The sequence below is a fragment of the Lactuca serriola genome, chromosome 5 (assembly GCF_051521515.1).
Source record: "Lactuca serriola cultivar US96UC23 chromosome 5, Lser_US96UC23_V15, whole genome shotgun sequence".
In the NCBI taxonomy this organism is placed as follows: Eukaryota; Viridiplantae; Streptophyta; class Magnoliopsida; order Asterales; family Asteraceae; genus Lactuca; species Lactuca serriola.
This window is the reverse complement of record NC_136412.1, coordinates 359,948,065-359,968,100: the sequence shown is the minus strand read 5'-3', so window position 1 is coordinate 359,968,100 and position 20,036 is coordinate 359,948,065. Positions and strand designations below refer to the sequence as shown.

Genomic DNA, 20,036 nt, shown 5'->3' with positions numbered 1-20,036 from the left:
CTTATGATAAATTCTCAAAATCCCATTGTGCCATCTTAGTGGCCATCATGTCCCACGATGATCCGAAGACCTTTTTACAAGCATTTATCGATCCTAATTAATGTGAAGCCGTGAGCAAAGAGATTCGAGCGACTGAAGACAATGGGACTTTGATCTTAAGGAACTTCACAAGAAAAATAAAAATATACTGAAAACGGTTTTACAAGGTAAAATACAACATATGGAGAAGTTAAACGATACAAACCCCGAGGGAATTGATTTCTATGAGACTTTTGCACGAGTGACAAAGTTAGTAATAGTTCTATTTGCATTAGAAGTCACTTCCAAAAGACAGTGGGAAGTCCTTCAGTTGGATATGCAACTCACCGTAAATGGATTTAAAGCTCTGGTTGGAAATGGATTAAACAATCCGAAGCACGCCATTCCATGTTTGTTTTTTTTCAAAAGGACCTTATTAAACCATTATTAAACAATGCCAAGTAAAAAAACAATATTCATGTACTTATGGTCAAATTAACATATATTCCAAGTTATTCAAGCCTTCAAATCGAGCTCATTTTTTCTTTGAGTACTCATCAACCTACAAAATCAAGTTTGAGCCAACTTGGTTCTTCTTGTTTGCATCATTGCTTGCAACTTTTAGATGGTGGCCATATAAAAGTTTAACTGATGATAAAAAATATCACATATCTATTAATATACATGAAGTTAAACAAAAATGTATATTACAAGAAATAAGTATCAAGTATGAACAAAAATGGATCCTACAATGTGAGTTATTACATCGAAGATTCTACGATAAAATCCACAGCAGCACCCATCGCACGGACCCCACCAATCCCTAGCAACGCCATCGCCAACTCTTCCTCATCCCACTTCCTTAGCCCTTTACTCAAACTCCTCAAAACATCCACATCAACCTCACGAGTCCATTTAGGCGTACACGAAACCATCAAACTCACAAAACCAGAAACATACGCCCTCCATGTCGCTTTATTACAGCCAAGTGAAATCTTCCCATCGAGTGCACTCGCCATGAACTCCAAATGGGCCCCAAGGATGGACCCACGTTTACTAGACGCCGAAGACACCGAGTCAACACCCCATGCAAATGCACCCGAAAGAATCATGAAGTAAGCAAGAGCATAACCTTTAAGCATACCAATCATCCCGCCCACACCCGAGTCACCCTTGGTGTGGTCCAATCGGTGCACCGATATGAACCACGATGGCATTGTTTCTTTGATCAAAGTTTGTATAAGGTTCAACCCACCGGTTATCCAAACTAGCGAGGCTCCTAGGGATGCGGCTAGCTTGATACGAGTCATGGTTGCAGAAAGAGAAGCCTCGCCATATCTCAAGATCATTCCGGTTTTAGGGTTTTTAAGTTTTTCAATCGGGACACCGGTGGACACGATGTCTTTAACCGAATGCATTAAAAGAGAGACGATTTCTTCAGTCATGAACATGACATCTCGAACACTACGGTGAACCCGTAAGTATAATATTCCGGGGGCCACTGGAGCGATCCCGCCGGAAAAGTCGGATCCAAAGCCGTGACCGAGGAGGTTACCGATTCCACCACCGGTGTTTGAGGAGTTTAGACCGAGGGTTGATGCGAAGCAGACTTTAAGAAGCTCTACTACAGCGTCAGTGTTGTGGTGGAATACGGTTCGGGATGCTGAGAAAACAAGATAATCGGTCCAACGTTTGGCTTTTTGAGTCCATAGAGCGGCTATGATGGCCATGCATGGCCATGGACAACCTGCACCGAGTGTGTTCAATGCCGGGCCCGCTAAGTTCAGTACGGATTCGGAGATTCTATCGACTTTGTAGGTTATTGTGAGGCTCACTAGGGCCGCCAGAGGTAAAGGAAGGGTATCCGGACATGTCCCCCCTGCCACACAATTGACAGATATAAAAATTCTAAAGGAAGGGTATAATGGTAAAATGGTACAACTAAAACATACCTACAGAAAGACTTGGAACGTCAACTCCGGTTGCAGCTAATATCTTATTTATGTTTTGTTCGACCATGGATAAGTTAGTGGCAGGACTTGGCCAATCGGTTCCGTTCATAGATGCGGGTTTCCAGAGTCCCCTTGTGGTTTCAGCCGAAAGGTAACTCACGATAGTTGCCATAGAAGCAGGAAAAAAGTCAGCAAGATCTTTGAACCCTGAGGCAAACAGAATTTATCTAAATATCAAATTTATATTACAAAAGACGTAAATGACCTCATCATGGAAACTAAGTAACTAACCAGTGGTGAGTTCTCGTGGAGAGAGTGTTCCATGGGCGCATGCGTTCAGTGCAGCATCAAGCACAAAAGGGACAGCTTCTAGAATGTCCCAAGCAGGGAGTTTAAGACGAAGAGTGTAGTCATCAGACGAATTAGATGTTGAAGAAGTCAACGTTTGACCACCACCACCACCACTTGTATTTGTATTTGTATTTGTTTTTCTAAACATCATGTTTAGAAGGGCTTCAAAGATTTGGTACACTGAAGTTCCAGGTTTGAGATCAGAAAGGGTTGAAGCGATACATGCTTGATGCTGTCGATACCAAAATTTCAATTTTGGAAAAGAATCTAAATATACAGGAGTTGAAGCAGACAGATCACACTGCTTAAGAAACCTCATTCTTTTCTTTTGGTGTTTGGATGAATTCCTACATGATGATAATTGAGAATTGCGTGCCAATAAGAGGAACTCAGGTGTTAGCTGAGACCCTACCGGAGTTATATCCCCAATCGCATGCTCGAGAGGTGGCTGTTCAAATCTCCATAGCTTTAACAGAAGAGTAAAAGCATTTGAGAACACACCAAGGGGGCATAAAAGTTCACCAGTTGGAAGAGTCCATGAAACAGTGGGTGAGCATGATCCCAAAGCCTCACATATTGGCATCAAAACACCCGCAAGATGTGGAACCTGAAAACAAACATATAGATAAATTTTAAAAAAAAAAAAAAAAGCACAAACTGTAAGTTTACTGTTTACTTACCAATCCATGTAAGGAAAAAATCTGAACACAGTCGATGGAAGCTATCCCCACAAGAAGAACATTTAGAAAGGGAGCAGAAGCTATTAAATGACTCTCACTACCAGTATAATCTGAGGGAACCGGAGGTGACAGCAGCTTAATGATCAAAAATCCAGTATGTTCCTGCAAATACAACCCATAAATGAGCAACTGGATGATTAAAAATATATTAATAAGGAAAACTCACTTGTATATTCCAACCACGAGTTAATGATGCCCCACATAAAACAGTAGCAGCAGAAATCTTCTCGTTATCAGAACCCTCAATTGCAATTCCATATATTTTCTCAATTTCAGCTAAGCTTCCATTAAATTCAAGAGCTTAAATTCAGTTTATACCACTAATTAATCCAAAAACAATTACACAGATAATAATGTTGAGATTTATATGAAAGAAATTTTTTGTCCCACATTGGTAGGGGTAAAAAAGTGGAGTGGTGTCAAAAATTCCCCTATTAAATACACTTTTAAGTATTTACTTTTTTTTTCTCTTGTTTTGTTGAAAAATGTGGTTAGGGGATTGGCTTGAGAGATTGTAATAATTTGTCATATAGTGAATTTTTCTCTCTAGATGTGTGTGGTTTTTCTCTGGTTTTGGAGTTTCTCATGTACATACTTGTATTCAGTTTTAGTTAGTGGGAATCTTTGGGACCACTTTCCTAACAAATACAACATGTGATTCATACCTAGAAGCTGGAGTTGAAACCAAAGCATGTACCATTGGAGGAGTCAAAGGGGACCCTTTCATCAATGATGACCAGCCAGGCATCTGGCCAGCAATGTTGTGAGGTATTTGTATTTGGTTGGCATGTCCCTTGACATAACCAGGCCATAGGTATGCTGATGTGTCTAGAAGATGCCTTGCAATACAAGCCTCCACAATCAGATGTCTCAGGTCTCCAGCTGCAAACAACAAAAAAGTAGTTGATTGATGGACGTGTGGAAACCCACAAGAAGAAAAAATAATCAGATAAAAAAATGAAAGAGATTTACGCACAACAAGTGAGAGGTGTGTCATTCAAGCTTACACCATCAAGGTAACCACTTCCGATTCCTATACCCGAAAAAAACATAATGGCTTTAGCAGCTGCTTGATTTGCTAACGAGGTTACAGATGGTGGTGGGGTCAACAAGCCTTCATAATCACCCAATTGTTGTAAACTGGAAACTAGACTCTTACGACACCTCCCAACAACTTGTGTTTCACTTTGCATATGCATGTCTTCCTCAACGAGACTGCTTTCCTCTTCATCAACAATATTGACAATTGCAATGGTGGTTGTGCATAGTAGTAGGCATAAACATGTATCCATACGTGGTATTGGGCCCTCAAGAGCATCTCGCTCCTATTAAAACCCAAGTGTTATAGATCCATCACCTACTTTAATATTAATCTGGACAACTTTTATATATATATTCACGATTTTACCCTTTGAACAAGCCGTAAAGCTGCAATCCATAAACCAAGAAATGCTTCCTGCCAAGAAGCTTGAGTAATTGCTTGATAGGCTTTCAGTAGACCTATAATAAAAATTTATTTGTTTATGATAAACTATAAAAGAAAAAAATTTCAAGCATCATCATCATCATAATATCAAAATTGATTGAATACCAGAAAGAGTTTCGGCTGCACTTGTGGTAGCCACCACAAATCCCTCCATGGTGTCTTCAAGGAACAGATCAATTGGAAGCCAAAGAGATGAGCGACTAGCACCATGAGTTGGAGCTGTAGATGATACAAGTGATCCAGAAGCCATTACTGCATGGAACTGTTGCAAAGATACGGTTTTGCATTCTGGTGACATGATTACATGGTTATCAGATGTTAGCTGCAAAAGAGACTCAGGGGTAATATCTTTGGAATTTCTCAAAGATATTGAGTTTGCTATCAGCAATCGCAAATTATAAATTAAAGATCTCCAGTGTACAGGCCTAAAAATGGAAGTTAGTAAAGTGGAATTAGCACCGAATCTTTAAATAAATATTATAAGAATATATAAAAGTCTCAGTACTCACATATTTTGACGTGCCAAAGACAGGATCCTGGAAGTTAATTTATTTCGGTAAATTTCTCCGATAATTTCAATGGCCAATGTGGTGTTTGTTTTATACAATCTGTCATAGCGATCAATTTTCTTTTCTCCAATATTATGATCATCAATTTCCATCTCTTGTGGTTTAATTGGCCAAGTAGACCTCTTTTCAGGTACAAGTTCCAACAAGTCTTCATCATCTATTGATGCATCAAGCAACTGCCACACTATTGCAAATACAAATTCAACTAAGAGAATCCCAGGTTCACTAGATGGAATGCCAAATCTTTGGGAGAGGTGAAGAGCATTGTCTATAGATTCCATGATTCTGCAATTAAAGTATTAAGATATGTCCAAGTAAACTCAAGTGATGCAAGTCTTCAAATGAAAAACCTTACTTGTGGTACTTTGGACCATTAACTTCAAAAGCCAAAGAAAAAATGTGTCTTTTAAGGAGCTCCAGAAAGATCCTGTATGCAGCAGGTTGGCTTCTTCTATTCGGGATTACACTACAACAATTCAACAAATCGAATTGAGTTAAATGAAGATTAACCAAAAAAGAAAAAATTTTACAACTTCCTTCCTACTCAATATTATGCAGAGAGAAATGTTAAACATTACACCTAATCAAGTTTCTCACCATAAACATTACACCTAATCAAGTTTCTACTCAATATTCCTGTCACTATAACTTTCTCATTCTTGTAACTTAAGAAAGCATTTTTGAAATATAACTAGATTGATCATACCAGATGTTAATGGTTAGTCATATACTACTTGGCATACGATTACTTGTCCTTAAAATACACTCATAACTAGATTTCATTCATCAAAACCACCAATTTCTGTAGCAAACTACCAAATATGTATCTTTAAGTTTTCTAGCTCTAATTGTGCTTCAATTTTCGTTTTATTATAGTTTTAATAGAAGCTTTAGCTAAGGATCTATAGCTACTTGTAGCGTCAATACTACTGAGTGCGACTCCATATTCTGGTGGACTGTTCATACCTATACACCATCTGATACACAACTGTTCATACTCATACTCCAAAACAGTTAGATTACATAGATTTAAATAAAACCTGTTGGAAAGAAGCGTGAGAACGAGCATTGGCGGAGCAATTCTAAGAGTTAGCGCTTTTTCGAGATATTTCCAAGCAATTGGGAGATTATTAGTCCAACAAATATGAGAAACGAGCAACTCGGCGACCTCCGTCGACGGCATGGTGATTCCGGCAGACAACAGGCTAGAGGAGAGCTGAACACCCCAAATCAAGGGATCTGTACCCTTATTTTGAGCAGACTTCGTCATTTCCATCAACCCTTCCCTGAGACTCAAGTTCATCGTCGGCGTAGCAGTCGACGGCAGGGTCGCCGTCATTGTGATTTCAGTACCAGGGCCTATGATTTTTCACCAACCTCCATATGAAAATGTGAAGAAAGTCTATGGAGTGTGAAGAAGGGCAACGTCTATTTTGATAATTTGGGAGGCAAACGAATACTGAAACAGCATTCAGCTGCACCTGCAGTCAGCACATAGGGGCGGGCAAGCACCATTTTATTGACGCATCAAAAAATAATTATTTAACAATAAAGTGAATAACTATAATTGGATCTTTGTTAAAATCTTAAAATTTTGGTCTAGGTTATCTTTTATAGAAAAATCCTAAAAAACCAATAAAAATTTGTTTTTCACCTTTTTTTATCCGTTGAAACCGCTAATATTTGAGACTATTTTGTAAACTAATCTAAAATATTGAGATTTTTTCTAAAAAAAATATGATTTTTTCTGCAAACGAAACTTTATTATTGTTATTATTATTAAAAATATAAATAAGTACACTAGTTTTTAAATTGATTATTATTAATATTGTTAATAATACATATAAATACAATTTAAATTAAAATAATATATTAAAGACATTTTTTAAGAATGAAGGTGGAAGGGATGGTGATGTTTTAAGCATTGAAATCATAAATATATGTTTGTATATTCTCACTTTGTTTATGGTCATTTCATATTTTTATATTATTGTTTTCAATTCAGAAAACAATTTAAAAAAAAAATTATCAATTTATATATTATTTTGTATTTGACTGTTTAGAAAAATTTGTGTAACTTTGACTCTTTAAAATTCTTTTGTAGCCTTTATTTGACTACTTTCTAAATAATATTAACTTAAACTTTACATGTTATTTCTTATGTCGATATTAAAATAACAGAAAGTTATACTTTTGAAATTAAATTATAGTTGTAGTAGTTAACATCTCCAAAGTTTCAAATTTGAGAGTGAATAAGAGGGACACGAAACAATTAAAATCTTTAGCATATAAAATTAAAAATGTAGAAGTAACTAAAAATATTACATTGAAACAGTGAAACGTATTTTAAAATTCAATTTTTATTATTTCTATCTCGTAATGTGCCTATTTATTTAGCGTCTTCCTACTTAATATAAGAATTTTGTCCGTTAGAATAAATGTACACATTTTCAACTAATTTAAGTTCAGTCTTTATTTGGCGTCCATCATAAATCAAACTTAAAATATATAACAAGTCAAGTTTGAGTTTGTGACAATACACTCTTGTAAATGTCTGTCCGTTTGCCTAATTTAGCCATTACATAAACATGTCACAATTTCTGATGGATGTTTTTCCTTCTTCGCTTCATGATCTTCGTGTTGACGATCCAATTGTCTGAAATGCCAAAATTCTTGTTGCACAATACAGTATATGATATGGTGGGCCGCATGAAACTATTTTCCTTAAATAATGAATATTAGTTAGATAATACCGACATGTAACATGGACTAAAAAAATTGGGCCCTTGTGAGATGGGCTATGTATGATCGTTTATGTTGTCTATCATTTGAATCGGATCTAACTTCTGAGTTTGTAAATATATTACTTGAATTAGTATCGGTTTTTAGTAGTATGTATCTTTTAATAGTTTTGGGTGGAACCTATCTTTTATTAAACATAGTATCAATAAATATTTTTAAAGCAATTTGAGGTTTGAGTTCAGACTATAGTATTGCCTTCTTTTCTACATCAATATACCCTCTTTTCACATGTAATGCCACAAATGTTGCAAAATCGTAAAGGCCTAATTATCAAGAACTTCTAGAAGAAATCATATAAAGCCACAACTTTAGCAAATCTGGGAGGATTTACAAAGACCCAACTAGGCAACTACATACACGGTATTAATGATGAGATAGTTAATTCAATTAAATTATAAAACTTGTTTGTTGTGTTGATACAAATAAATAAATAAATAAATATATTAAAAGGTTGAAGAAACCTAGATTTGATATTTTTTAGGAGATAGTATTGCGTCGGTATTTATTCAGAATGTATTTTGATAGGGAAAGATGAAAGTGATATATGGTAGATATCTCATGTCGCTTGTATAGATTTCTGAATAGAATAAAGATCAACAATTTATGTTTGCATTTCTTCAACATCGATCGTCACTAGTCATCCATGTTGCATCCCACATTTACTTGTTTGTTTTAGTTTTCTAACTGTAGCGAAAGAAAATGAAGAAAATGAATTACCCCTAGACTATATTCTATTTCAGACAGCTAACCACCACCATTGAACGCACCTCGTATTATAGTCCAACAAGCGTGTCTCCATTGTTTCCCTTATTTTCTCACTTGAAACAAAAATCTCGGGTAGCAAAACTTGTTGTACACACGGAGTCATAACATAAATATTAAACATTTCATGAGAAAAAAGAGATAAATATGTTTAATTTCATTTACCACTTTAATAAAAAAAATGTCAAAAACTAGCCAAATCACTAAAATATCCATCAATTTCACCTATGACATCTTCCAAATTGGCAACGTAAATGTGAGGAATGACATCTATAAAATCATTAGATATCCATTAAAATTGGCTGAGAAATCTTTTTTTTCAATGACACATGCGAAAGAGAGTACTCAAATGTCATGTGAGAAATTGCAGTTTTATGACAAAACTCTTTATTTTCTTGTCATATGTATTGTGAAATTTGTTGTACATTTGGGTATTTTGTTAAAAACCACGGTGGAATTTCTGTCAGACATAATTTCTCTAATTTATTAAATTAGTTCAATTTGAAAACTAGATTAATTGTTGTACATGTGTATTTTATAAATAGTGTTCCGATGAAAAGGGATAATGTTTCAGTGAAAGTGGCTCGGGTTGTTTAATACATTGCAACAAATTAATCAATTATTGGTGGGAATCGATCTAGCGGAAGAGACTGGTGTGAAACAATCTAGCAGAAGAGGAAAAGGCTTTGATGAGAAGCAGTCAGGCAGAAGAGTTAGTAGCAATCAAACATGTATTTTTATCTTTCAAAGTGTTCCTAAATATCCTTCTTCATATACGGAGTACTATATTTGAAACAACACAACCAACAACTAAACATGAAATTTATCTCTAAAAGTGTTCCTGGATATCATCGTAGATATAATGTATATGAAACACTACTAGAACCATAATTTCATCGTAGATATTATGTCAACCCGATATAACCATAAAATCATGGATATGTTGTATATAATGTATTAGTACCATAACAACTTCATTATGTTGATCCAAAAACTTATAAGTGTGTTGGTGATTTTAGTGTTATCAACATATTTTGGTGTAATTATTATTAATAACGAGATAAGTCGAGCTCTATTTACTAACCGAGTTAGGAGGTGCAGGGTGTATACTCAGGGTGATAAATATGAACTCGGGAATACGGGGGTCTGAGGCAGCGCACCTGGGTGCAGGGTTCCAAGGGGTTGCGCCCCTGGCGGGGTCCAAGGAGCAAAGCCACTACTCCAAAGGACAGCACCTCGAAACCTAAACGGATTTTTGCATTGGGTATGACTCTTGCCATGTATTTTCCCGCCAAAACTCACTTGATGACATCTTGATGATGCAAGCGTTAGTTATGTCTAATAACTACCAGTTTTGGCGCCAAATCTAGAGGCAACCACCATAACCACTTTTCCCTCTAATATAAGAACATTCTTCATGTTCCGGAAAACGGGTTACAAATCATATACTCTCAAAATCTGATTTTAAGATTTTTTCTATCTCTCAATAACACATTAACAAGGTATTTTGTGTTTTGTAATATGAATTAGGCCTATAGTTTAGATTGGTTCATTCTTGGATTATCTCACTTTTGAGTTTCTGTGCCCCAGACAAAAGGGACGAATTAAAGATTTCGGTAAGTGTTTGATAAACACGATCCCTTAATTTCTAACAATGATGATGATGTTTCTGTATTTAACAATGTTGTTCCTACACATGACAATGATGTTGGTAAATATGATGGTACCAATGTTGGTAAAGATGATTATACAAATGTTGGTAAAGATGATGATACAAATTTCAAATAAGTATTTCCGTTTGTGGATGATACCAATCTACATACTTAATGGGGGTCAATAGATTTTTGTATAGGCCTACCTAACCTAGAAAATTTGATATTGAAATTAAATGACCGGATGATGAATATGCACAAACGATGGTATGCTTGTTATACTGCAGTGTCCATATATGATATATGCACAAACTTCGTTACACATCCAAATGATCAAAATCCTACAATCGTTCAAAGACAAAGAAGCTTTTCAACTAGCGTTATGACTAAAAAGTATTCATGATGAATTTCAATACAAAACTGATAGATCTTCAAAAGTAAGGTATCAAACATCATGATAGATCTGTAAAAGTAAATATCAAAAACCTACAACCGTTCAAAGACAAAGAAGACTTTCAAATAACACTAGGAGTGGAAAATATTCCTCGTCCTCAGTCTTATACTTCTTTCGTCGGCCTATTCCAATTGTCTAAGTCCTCAACCAATAAAAGAGTAAAAGAAGTCGACCTATTCCAATTGTCTAAGTCCTCAACCAATAAAAGAGTAAAAGATGGGGATATGTAATTTTATATTTCATCTTCTTTCTTAGAAACCTATCACAGAGAATGTAAACTAAACAAGCTTTTACAATGTCTTCATGATCAAGGTGAAAAAATCAATTTATGATAAGTCACTCCAAATAAGCAACTGTTAACGAGCAATTTGTTTCTACCGGGAACATATGTTTTCGGAACGTTAAATCCACAAGATTTAATTCCTTATTTACATTCATATACCAACCAAAATTGAATCTCATTATCAAACAAAACCCCATTTGTCAAAATGACACCTCTACATTACTAAATAAAAATCACAAACATTGTTGTATGATTAATTGATCGTTCGTTTGAACCTCATCTGATGTAACCCCATAAATGAGGAGTGGGGTATGTGCGGCCTTAGTTGTATCCACCCAATACTCAATGGTTGTGGACTAAAATAACTCTAGCATTCTTCCTAATAAATTATCTATAACTCCCATAACACTACCCATAGTGGATTTGGCATTCATTTACTTGCTAAATGTTATGTTCTCATGTAACATTAACAAATAATTTGTTGCAACAAAATTATATAAGAAACTCACATTTTCACACACACACACACACACACACACACACATATATATATATATATATATATATATATATATATATATATATATATGTCTGAGAAAATGCAGACTAATCTTACATTTTGATAAACATATTAGAGAAAAAAATGATTTTCTTAGATATGTTTGACGTTTTCATAGATGGAAACATGAAGATGTCAAATTATGAGAAAATGTGGCTTTCTCAAAGAGATCTGACATTTTGATAGATGTCATCTACGAAAATGTTAGATCTATCTGAGAAAAACCATATTCTGCATATAGCATATGTAGTTCAAACCAAAATGTATAAAAAAAAACGTACAATATATGTATAAAAGATAGAAAGATGAATAGGAATGATGTTTTCGCAGGTAAAATCTCAAAATATACCTATGAATATTAGAATTTGCAGCTAGAACTGAGATCAACTGCGAAAATCTTTATTCTCAATTGAAAATTCAACTACAAAAAGTAAACAACCCTATATAGAACGTAACAAACATATAAAAGACCGACAAACTTTTTATATGAGGTAGATTGTTGTTGTTTAGTTACATTGTCTTCCTGAATAATTTTGTATGAAATTGTAAATAATAGTGTAAAAATAGAAGAATAAAATACTTTTATCTTAAATGGGGGTACCGCAACCATGCTCATTTCATAACCCACTTTGGTGTTTTCTTAACCTATTGCAATTTGTGCAGTCCATTTATTGATTTACATATAACATCTTGTAACTTAATAATTATTTTGGTGATGGCATGTCTCCGAGGAATTGATGGAAATACATTATTCAAATGAGATATGGAAAGTGTTCATAGTCTTAGTTTAGTATGAGATGGTGTATGTAATCATTAGTTGATTAGATGGATTTTAGAAGTTCACAAAACTTATGTTTGGTTGTTGTAGGTGGTACAACTTTGCAAGGGGTAGTGGTAAAGTCATATGAATTATTTATGTAATTTTGTGAAACACATAAACCAATGTTGAGAAATATATGATGTTTTTATAGCGTTAAATGTATGAAAGAAAATGCTTTTTTATATACTTATATTATTGATGTAATTTTGGTGTACTTTTTATAATACTTATATTATCACGTTTGAAAATAATTTTACATCATCACATGAATTTATTATTTATATACATATTTATATATTAATATACTTACTTTATGATGAATATGATTAATGTAAAATATAACCATGGTTACAATTATTACTTAAAATGTATGCTAACAAATTATTTATTTAAATAAATTTTTATTATTAGTTATTTTATTATATCAGTATGTATTAATAATTATTAAATAGTTAAATCATAAATTACTATATTAGTGTTAATATTTTATTAAAAATATATTAATTACAAATAATCAATATAGGTTAAAAATTATAAAGTAGTTGTTGATAGGTTAGTTGTCACTTGGCATTGTAACAGAAAAACAAAGGTGGTTATTTTCCCTTAAAAAATTAATTCATCCACATAAGATATAGCATCCTATGGTTGTGAGTGAAATATATAAAACAAATTCATGAGTGGAGGAATCACTAGGGGTGTCAAATCGTGCTATTGTTTTGTGTTTGTGTCTGACACGACATCTGACACGACACGACAAGGTTTTGTGTAACACGAAGACGACACGATGTCATGTTTTTTTAACTAACACGAAAACGAACGAATTAAAAAACAACAAACACGACATGACACGAAAAATATATCATATACTAAAAACTAGTTTATTTAATGAATACTTTATCAAATATAACACGAAAACACGATAAAAGAACTGCTAAATCGTGTCGAATTTTGAACACGACACGACATCATGTTTTTTTACAGTTAACACGAACACGACACGACATCATGTTTTTTTACAGTTAACACGAACACGACACGCCCACGAATTCAAATTTCAGTTTCGTCCCAATTTCGTTTCGTATCATGTATTTTTGTCGTGTCGTGTCATAAATTGTCGCCCCTAGGAATCACCTCCCATTTTGGGAGTCAAAATACACTAATTACTAATGTAGACGTAATTAGGAAAACTTAACACAACTAAAAGACTGTTAAAATATGTATTGATTTGGATGACTTTATACAAATGCTCTTATCGGATAATAACATTAGGGATACAATAGGTTTCAAAACCGGACCGAACCCACCAAAAACCCAGAAAAATAAAACCAAAAACCAAAAGAAAATAATAATAATTAAGGAGCCGAGAACCAAACCGACTAACTCAGTTCTTACACAATTCTGGTTTTGGTTTGGTTCCATGTTAAATTCATTTGTATTGGGATGAAATTGGATCCAAAACCGAAAAATGAAAAATTCAAGGAACTGAGAACTGAAATCGAATACCCCTATAAGGTCCCAGTTCGGTTCTTCATTTAATTCGCACGTCATTAAATCACATTCTTCAAAAAAATAAGATAAGGGCCTTGTAGAACTTACTAGAGTTATCTCACAGGCTCACATGTTTAATTGAGTGGTGCAACAAGAAAACATGTGATACTCGATTCGCACCATGGTAAATTTGATGCCAAGTTGCCAACAATACATAAAATTGAAACAGCAATACTCCAGATTCCAGAATGCAATGTGTCCTAATAAACTTCAGAAATTGAAAAACCCTATCTGATCTAATGCTTTTGATTTATTTTTTAGTAGTTTAGTACTATTTCAATTTTTTATATTTTACAACAGTTGATGCGGCTTGACACATGAAAAAGGTTACCTGAGACGCAACACATATGAACAGACATCCGTATTCCTTGGCTGAATTATGATCTCAACAGGAAAGAGGAAGATGACATTTCAAAAGGGTAATAGTCATATAAAGACAGATTAAAAATTAAAGCAACAAAATTCAGAGTTGTGCAACAAATAAATATCTAACTAAAATGCATATAACATAGACAGCATATTTGATATTTCTAACCACCACGAGCTTCTCTTCTAGTGGCATCATGGAGCAGCTCGATGTCAACTCCCTCTGGTGGTAACTGCACATATCTCACCACTGATCCTCGAATGAAACAGTTCCTCACTGAAAGCTGCAATATCATCAAATTTTAGCAAACTGATATTATCCCTTCAAAGCTATTGATATGAAGTTTATTAGATACCATACTCTTCAAAAGTTCTAAAATCCATCTCAATTTTGTATAAATAGTTCAAAGATTTTCCACGAAACAAAGATGATCAAAATCAAATTTCACATAATCTAATTTTCTATGAATCTCTGACTACTGAGATTAACATCAATTTCACATAACCTAAATCTCAAAATAAGGTGTTGTCATCGATCGACACAGCACATACCGAATATACAATTAGCTCAAAGATTTTACACTAAAAGAGACGATAATAATCCAATTCTGCATAGCCTACTGAGATCAATGTCAATTTTGACCTAAAACGCTAAAAAAACACAAATAAAGCAAAATTAAGAATCGTACCATGTGAGGGAACTTTTCTTGATCAACGACCCTGGTGTTCTCAAGCTTGATATTGAGATACTGATCGACCGAATGAAGGGTTCCACGTATCGCCAAATCATTCTTCAGTTCCACAGTCACTTCTTTTCCCACCAAATCCTTGAAGTACGAGAAGAACAGCTGCAACGATATCAAGAAATTGATGTAAAGATTTGCAAATCAAAGAGATGAGTGGATAGAAAAGAGTGATTTACCATTTTTTAGGGTTCCTCTTTCGCTGTAATTTGAGCAGGTGATGAAAAGCCCTTTTGCCAAACTGAACCCTAAGGACGGTTGACTCAAACATCACGGTCGTAATATAGCAGGTTGACCCAAAATTATTACGTAAATTTAAAAGAAAAGCTTTTATTTTGGAAAACAATATAACATACAAAATGAAAGTGTAACCTTGCAATATCTCTTTAAAGATTTTTATAAAGGTTCTCCTATAAGTATTTCTAACCAAATTTACCTCCTCTTTTAAATTCAATCTAATCAATTTTTTCACAATTGATATATATATATATATATATATATATATATATATATATATATATATATATATATATATATATATATATATATATATATATAGAGAGAGAGAGAGAGGTGGGTTCAATTGAGAAAATAAAAAAGGTTGAGAATAGGGGAATCATTCTCAGCCACTCATTTATCTAAGCATAAAAAGACGCGGTGGCAAACTTGTAAATATGTTAATAACCTTCAATGTCAAATACGTAACTATAGAGAATTCGATAACAATTCGTTCATCCTCAAAATTTCTCCTCCAAACTTCAACAATCATCCAAATTTCTTCAACTAAACCATCACCAATGTCATCCAGTGTTAATCAATCATCAATATTCGTAGATGGGAGGTTCGTCGTTCAAGACAAATTCGCAACCCAAATTCATCAATTTCATCGATTTGTTAAAGTTTGGAACTGGAATTTCTTAGATTCGCAAACAAAATCAGTTGGAATCGGAATTTCTTCGCTGTTTATGAAATTGGAATCGGAGTTCTTGACTCGCAGTCACGGTCGACATTGAAGGACTCCGAATCGGTACTCACAGGTTCCCAATCGGATTTTCGGAAATCAAAATCAAAATGAGAAATCGATCAGACATAGGTGTCGCATTTGATGTCGAAATCGGAAGTATATGATGATTTGGAATTGATAACTTGATACTTTTAACATTTTTAAGATAGTTAACTTGTATGCACTCCAACTGTTTGATGAAATGCATAAACTAAATTACCACGTTATATTCATATATGAATATGTTTTCTCACTTGAATCAGTATATGATTATTAAAACAAAAAAACGAATATGCAAGTCTGTATGTTATTCATATGTGAATAACATTTAAAAATTGTATATATTTGTGAAAACACATTGTAATATTCATATGTGAATATACTGTGTAATATTCATAGGTGAATATATCATCTAATATTCACAAGTGAATATACTATGTATTATTCACATGTGATATACCATGTAATATTATGTAACATTCAGATATGAAAATATTATCTAATATTCACAAGTGAATATACTATTAATATTCACAAGTGAATGAATCGTCTAATATTTAAATATGAATATACTATGTTTAGTATATGCTATATTCATATATGAATGATACTTAAAATGTAAAAAAAATTAATCATAGTTTTTATTCATAAGTGAATAACGAACTGTAGAAAAAACTTGATTCATTTTTATTCAATTATGAATAACGATAGCTAAAAATATAAAAAAAATAAATTTTTTATTTTATTTTAAAACTATATCAATATGGATGTCTATTTGTAGATATTAAAAAATCATGAATTTTGGTATATTTAAAATAATTTTTCGATAAAAATAGCTTCTTAAAAATAAAAAAAAAAACGAAAAAGACTATGTTTTTGTATATATTAAGGTAACGATTAACATAGTTTAAGGAAATATCTTTTGTTGGAAAACACATGTCTATTCTTTTCCCATTTCTGGTGGTACGACGAAGGCTTTTGCGGCAAAAATAAATGAGTAGCTGAGAATGATTCCCCCATTCTCAACCTTTTTTTTTGTCAATTGAACTCTCCCCCATATATATATATATATATATATATATATATATATATATATATATATATATATATATATAACAAACTGATTTTATATAGCCATTTGAATTTATAATGTCGTTCAATTTATAAAATGTTGTTCGAAATTTATAATAATAATAATATATAAAATATAAAATAATTATTTTATATAGTCGTTCGAATTTTATAATGTCGTCCGAATTTATAATGTCATCGGAATTGTAAAATTTTGTTCGAAATTTCTAATAATAATAATAATAATAATAATAATAATAAATTTTAAAAAAGAATTAAAAACAAAAAAAAATAAGAAAAAAAAAACAAAAAAAGACAAAAAATCAAATTAGGGGGTGGAATTGGAAATGAATGATAGGTACTTATAAATACATCATTATGTCCCATACCCTAGCCTCCTTGACTCAGAAACCCTATAAATCTAACCTTTTTCATTTTTGTGTGATCTTGATCTTGTGAAGTCCATTTTAGTGGCTTGGAGCTTGGAAAGAGAAGGAAGAAGTTGGTGAAGAAGAACTTGTGAAGCTTGAGCTTAAGGATCTAAGACATCATCATCATTTAGCATTCATTTGAGGTAAAAAAACTCAAAACTTGCCTCATGAATGCTTAGATCTCTTGTAATGGGGTTTTGGACATTTTGGTCCTAGGAATGGAACTTTATGATTCCAAATTCGTTTTTAGGCTTAGGGTTGCCACCCTTAGTGCTATTTGAGTCCTAAAGGCAGAAAAGTTACCATCTTGAAGGTCTTAATGTATCCATGCATGAGTATTAGTCATTTTTATGGAAGTAGGTTGCCATGTTTCAAGTTTGGGTCCATTTGGGGGTTTGCAAACCACCAAGTAATCGACTTTATTGGTTAAGACACTTTATTGGACTCATATATGTGTTTGGAGCTTAAGGTCTTAAGGGATTAAGCCTTTTTGGAGATTATGGCTTAATAGGGTAGTATGTTGGGCGTACAAGCCCGTATGTGCAGCGTACAGGGCATGCAACCTGTACCCTTAACGTATAGAGAAGTACGCCGCGTGTACTCACTAGATTTGGGTTTTTCGTCGTTTGGGCCTTGGGTTGGGCCATTCCATGGACTTTGCTATTTTAGGCCATAGTGGGCCATCAGAATCAGTTGTTTTAGGCTAATAATATGTTTGGACTTAAGGGAAAGCCCGTTTGAGGAGTTGTTGGACCATCGGTGGGCCATTAATGGGCTTGGAAAAGCTATCTAGAATTGGGCCTTTCATGTTATGGATTTGGGCGTAGGTCATTGACCAAATTAGATCAGGGGTAAAATGGTTATTTTACCCTAAGAAGGATAATTGTTTTTTTTACTAAGTGTTATTTTGGTAATGATGGCTCGGGGAGTCGTCGGGGCAGCCGTTAGAGATTCCTCACCATGAGATTCTGCATTCAGCTTTGTGAGGTGAGTTTTCCTCTTGTACGAACGGGTCGAAGGCTCCAATGCCAACCCGTATAGTTATGTTAGTATGTTCCAAACTAAGGTCCGATGTTGGATGGTGCCCGATGTAGCTTGATATGTTTCCGAATTTCAATCTAATGTCGGGAGGTGCCCGAGGAATGTTTGTATGCTTGATGTCTTTGTGATTCTTGCATGTATATGTTGGGTTTTAAGCACTATAACACTCTTATGGTGTACATGCATCCCTATATGTTTTGGATTTATGTTTTCTCTAATTATACATGCATTTTCAATTTTCCAAAGCATACATCCTAACTAGCATACAATAGAGGATATACAACATAAAACTCATAGTTAGATGAGTACCTCTTATGTAGTTTGAAGTTCTTGGCTTTTGAAAGCTTTAGCACCTCAATTGTGATGCCTCTAATGTGTCACAAACACTAAATGCAAGAGGAGACTTGATAGAATAGGCTAGTTAGCTCAAAATCGATTATCACTCTCTTAAAATGAATGGGCAACCAATTTTAGCTCTATGGGGTGCTTTTATAGTGTGACAAATTCTAGGGTTTCATCCATGCAAACCCTAATGCACCATGACCCTTCATATTACTTAGGCTTCATGGGTTAAACCTCCATGGACTATCATATTGGTTTAGCTCATCCTAATTAACCATGGATCTTTGGCCTACACTATAAGAATCATTGATTTACTTAATCAGTCCCCGTATATTTAATTAGTCTTTTTTTATCATGAAATTAATTCCAAATTAATTCTTGATCAATACTAATTAAATAATATGATTTCTCAACTAATATATTATACTTATAATATATTAATAATTCAAAATAACCATAATTTCAAAAAGTCCATCCTATCAAATTGCACTGGTGAAGGCAACCCAAAAGGACCATGCTACTATCGGGTCAAGTACATCCCAATTATAGTTATGGGCTTAGACACCTAATCCAACAGTGTTTGTGTTATATGTTTCCGGATTACAGTCTGATGTCAGGCAATACCCGATGAATGTTTGTATGCTTTCGGATTTCGGTCCGATGTCGGGCGGGGCCCGAGGAATTTTTATATGCTTATGTTATGTTATTATTCTATGTGTATATATTAATATAGGGGTGAGCATTTAGACCAGACCGAACCGGAACGGCTCTTGGACCGGATCGGTTATGGAGAATATTGTGGACCGTGGATTGGATCGGATGAGTCGTGTCCGTGTCCGAGTTCGAGTCCGTGTCCAGGTCCGGTCTTTTTGGTTCTTGGACCCGTTTGTACCGGTACAACTTTAATGGAATAGAGTACAAGATGTTAAAATAAGTTTTTGGGTTTGATAAAACTCGTTAAAACGAATATGTTATTGGGTTTGATACGATACACTTGTAAAAATGATTACGTTTCCGTTTCATGCATAACTAATCTACCTTGA

At 33.9% G+C, this 20,036-nt stretch overlaps 2 protein-coding genes across 2 annotated transcripts; both read right to left on the bottom strand.

The window, feature by feature from the left end:
- Positions 1-667: 667 nt before the first annotated feature.
- On the bottom strand, positions 668-6,613 carry LOC145055677 (mediator of RNA polymerase II transcription subunit 33A-like). Its single transcript, XM_079004057.1, has 12 exons — positions 6,157-6,613; positions 5,472-5,582; positions 5,057-5,401; positions 4,653-4,972; positions 4,470-4,561; positions 4,038-4,386; positions 3,727-3,943; positions 3,228-3,342; positions 3,002-3,163; positions 2,262-2,928; positions 1,971-2,177; positions 668-1,897 (listed from the first exon to the last, which is right to left on the bottom strand). Exons 1-12 carry the CDS (start codon positions 6,453-6,455, stop codon positions 780-782), a joined length of 4,002 nt encoding a protein of 1,333 aa, XP_078860183.1. The 5' UTR covers positions 6,456-6,613; the 3' UTR covers positions 668-779.
- A 7,768-nt stretch (positions 6,614-14,381) lies between these two features.
- On the bottom strand, positions 14,382-15,406 carry LSM2 (Small nuclear ribonucleoprotein family protein). Its single transcript, XM_079004056.1, has 3 exons — positions 15,285-15,406; positions 15,052-15,210; positions 14,382-14,646 (listed from the first exon to the last, which is right to left on the bottom strand). Exons 1-3 carry the CDS (start codon positions 15,285-15,287, stop codon positions 14,527-14,529), a joined length of 282 nt encoding a protein of 93 aa, XP_078860182.1. The 5' UTR covers positions 15,288-15,406; the 3' UTR covers positions 14,382-14,526.
- Positions 15,407-20,036: the final 4,630 nt, after the last annotated feature.

Bases quoted from the DNA above. Each gene is read 5' to 3' on its own strand.
- LOC145055677 (XM_079004057.1), bottom strand. From the start codon at position 6,455: ATGACGGCGACCCTGCCGTCGACTGCTACGCCGACGATGAACTTGAGT. The intron at 5,402-5,471 runs GTAAGGTTTTTC...CTTTAATTGCAG, and splicing joins AATGGTCCAAAGTACCACAA to AATCATGGAATCTATAGACA. The intron at 3,944-4,037 runs GTGCGTAAATCT...TGTTGTTTGCAG, and splicing joins TGACACACCTCTCACTTGTT to CTGGAGACCTGAGACATCTG.
- LSM2 (XM_079004056.1), bottom strand. The intron at 14,647-15,051 runs GTACGATTCTTA...ATGATATTGCAG, and splicing joins AAGAAAAGTTCCCTCACATG to CTTTCAGTGAGGAACTGTTT.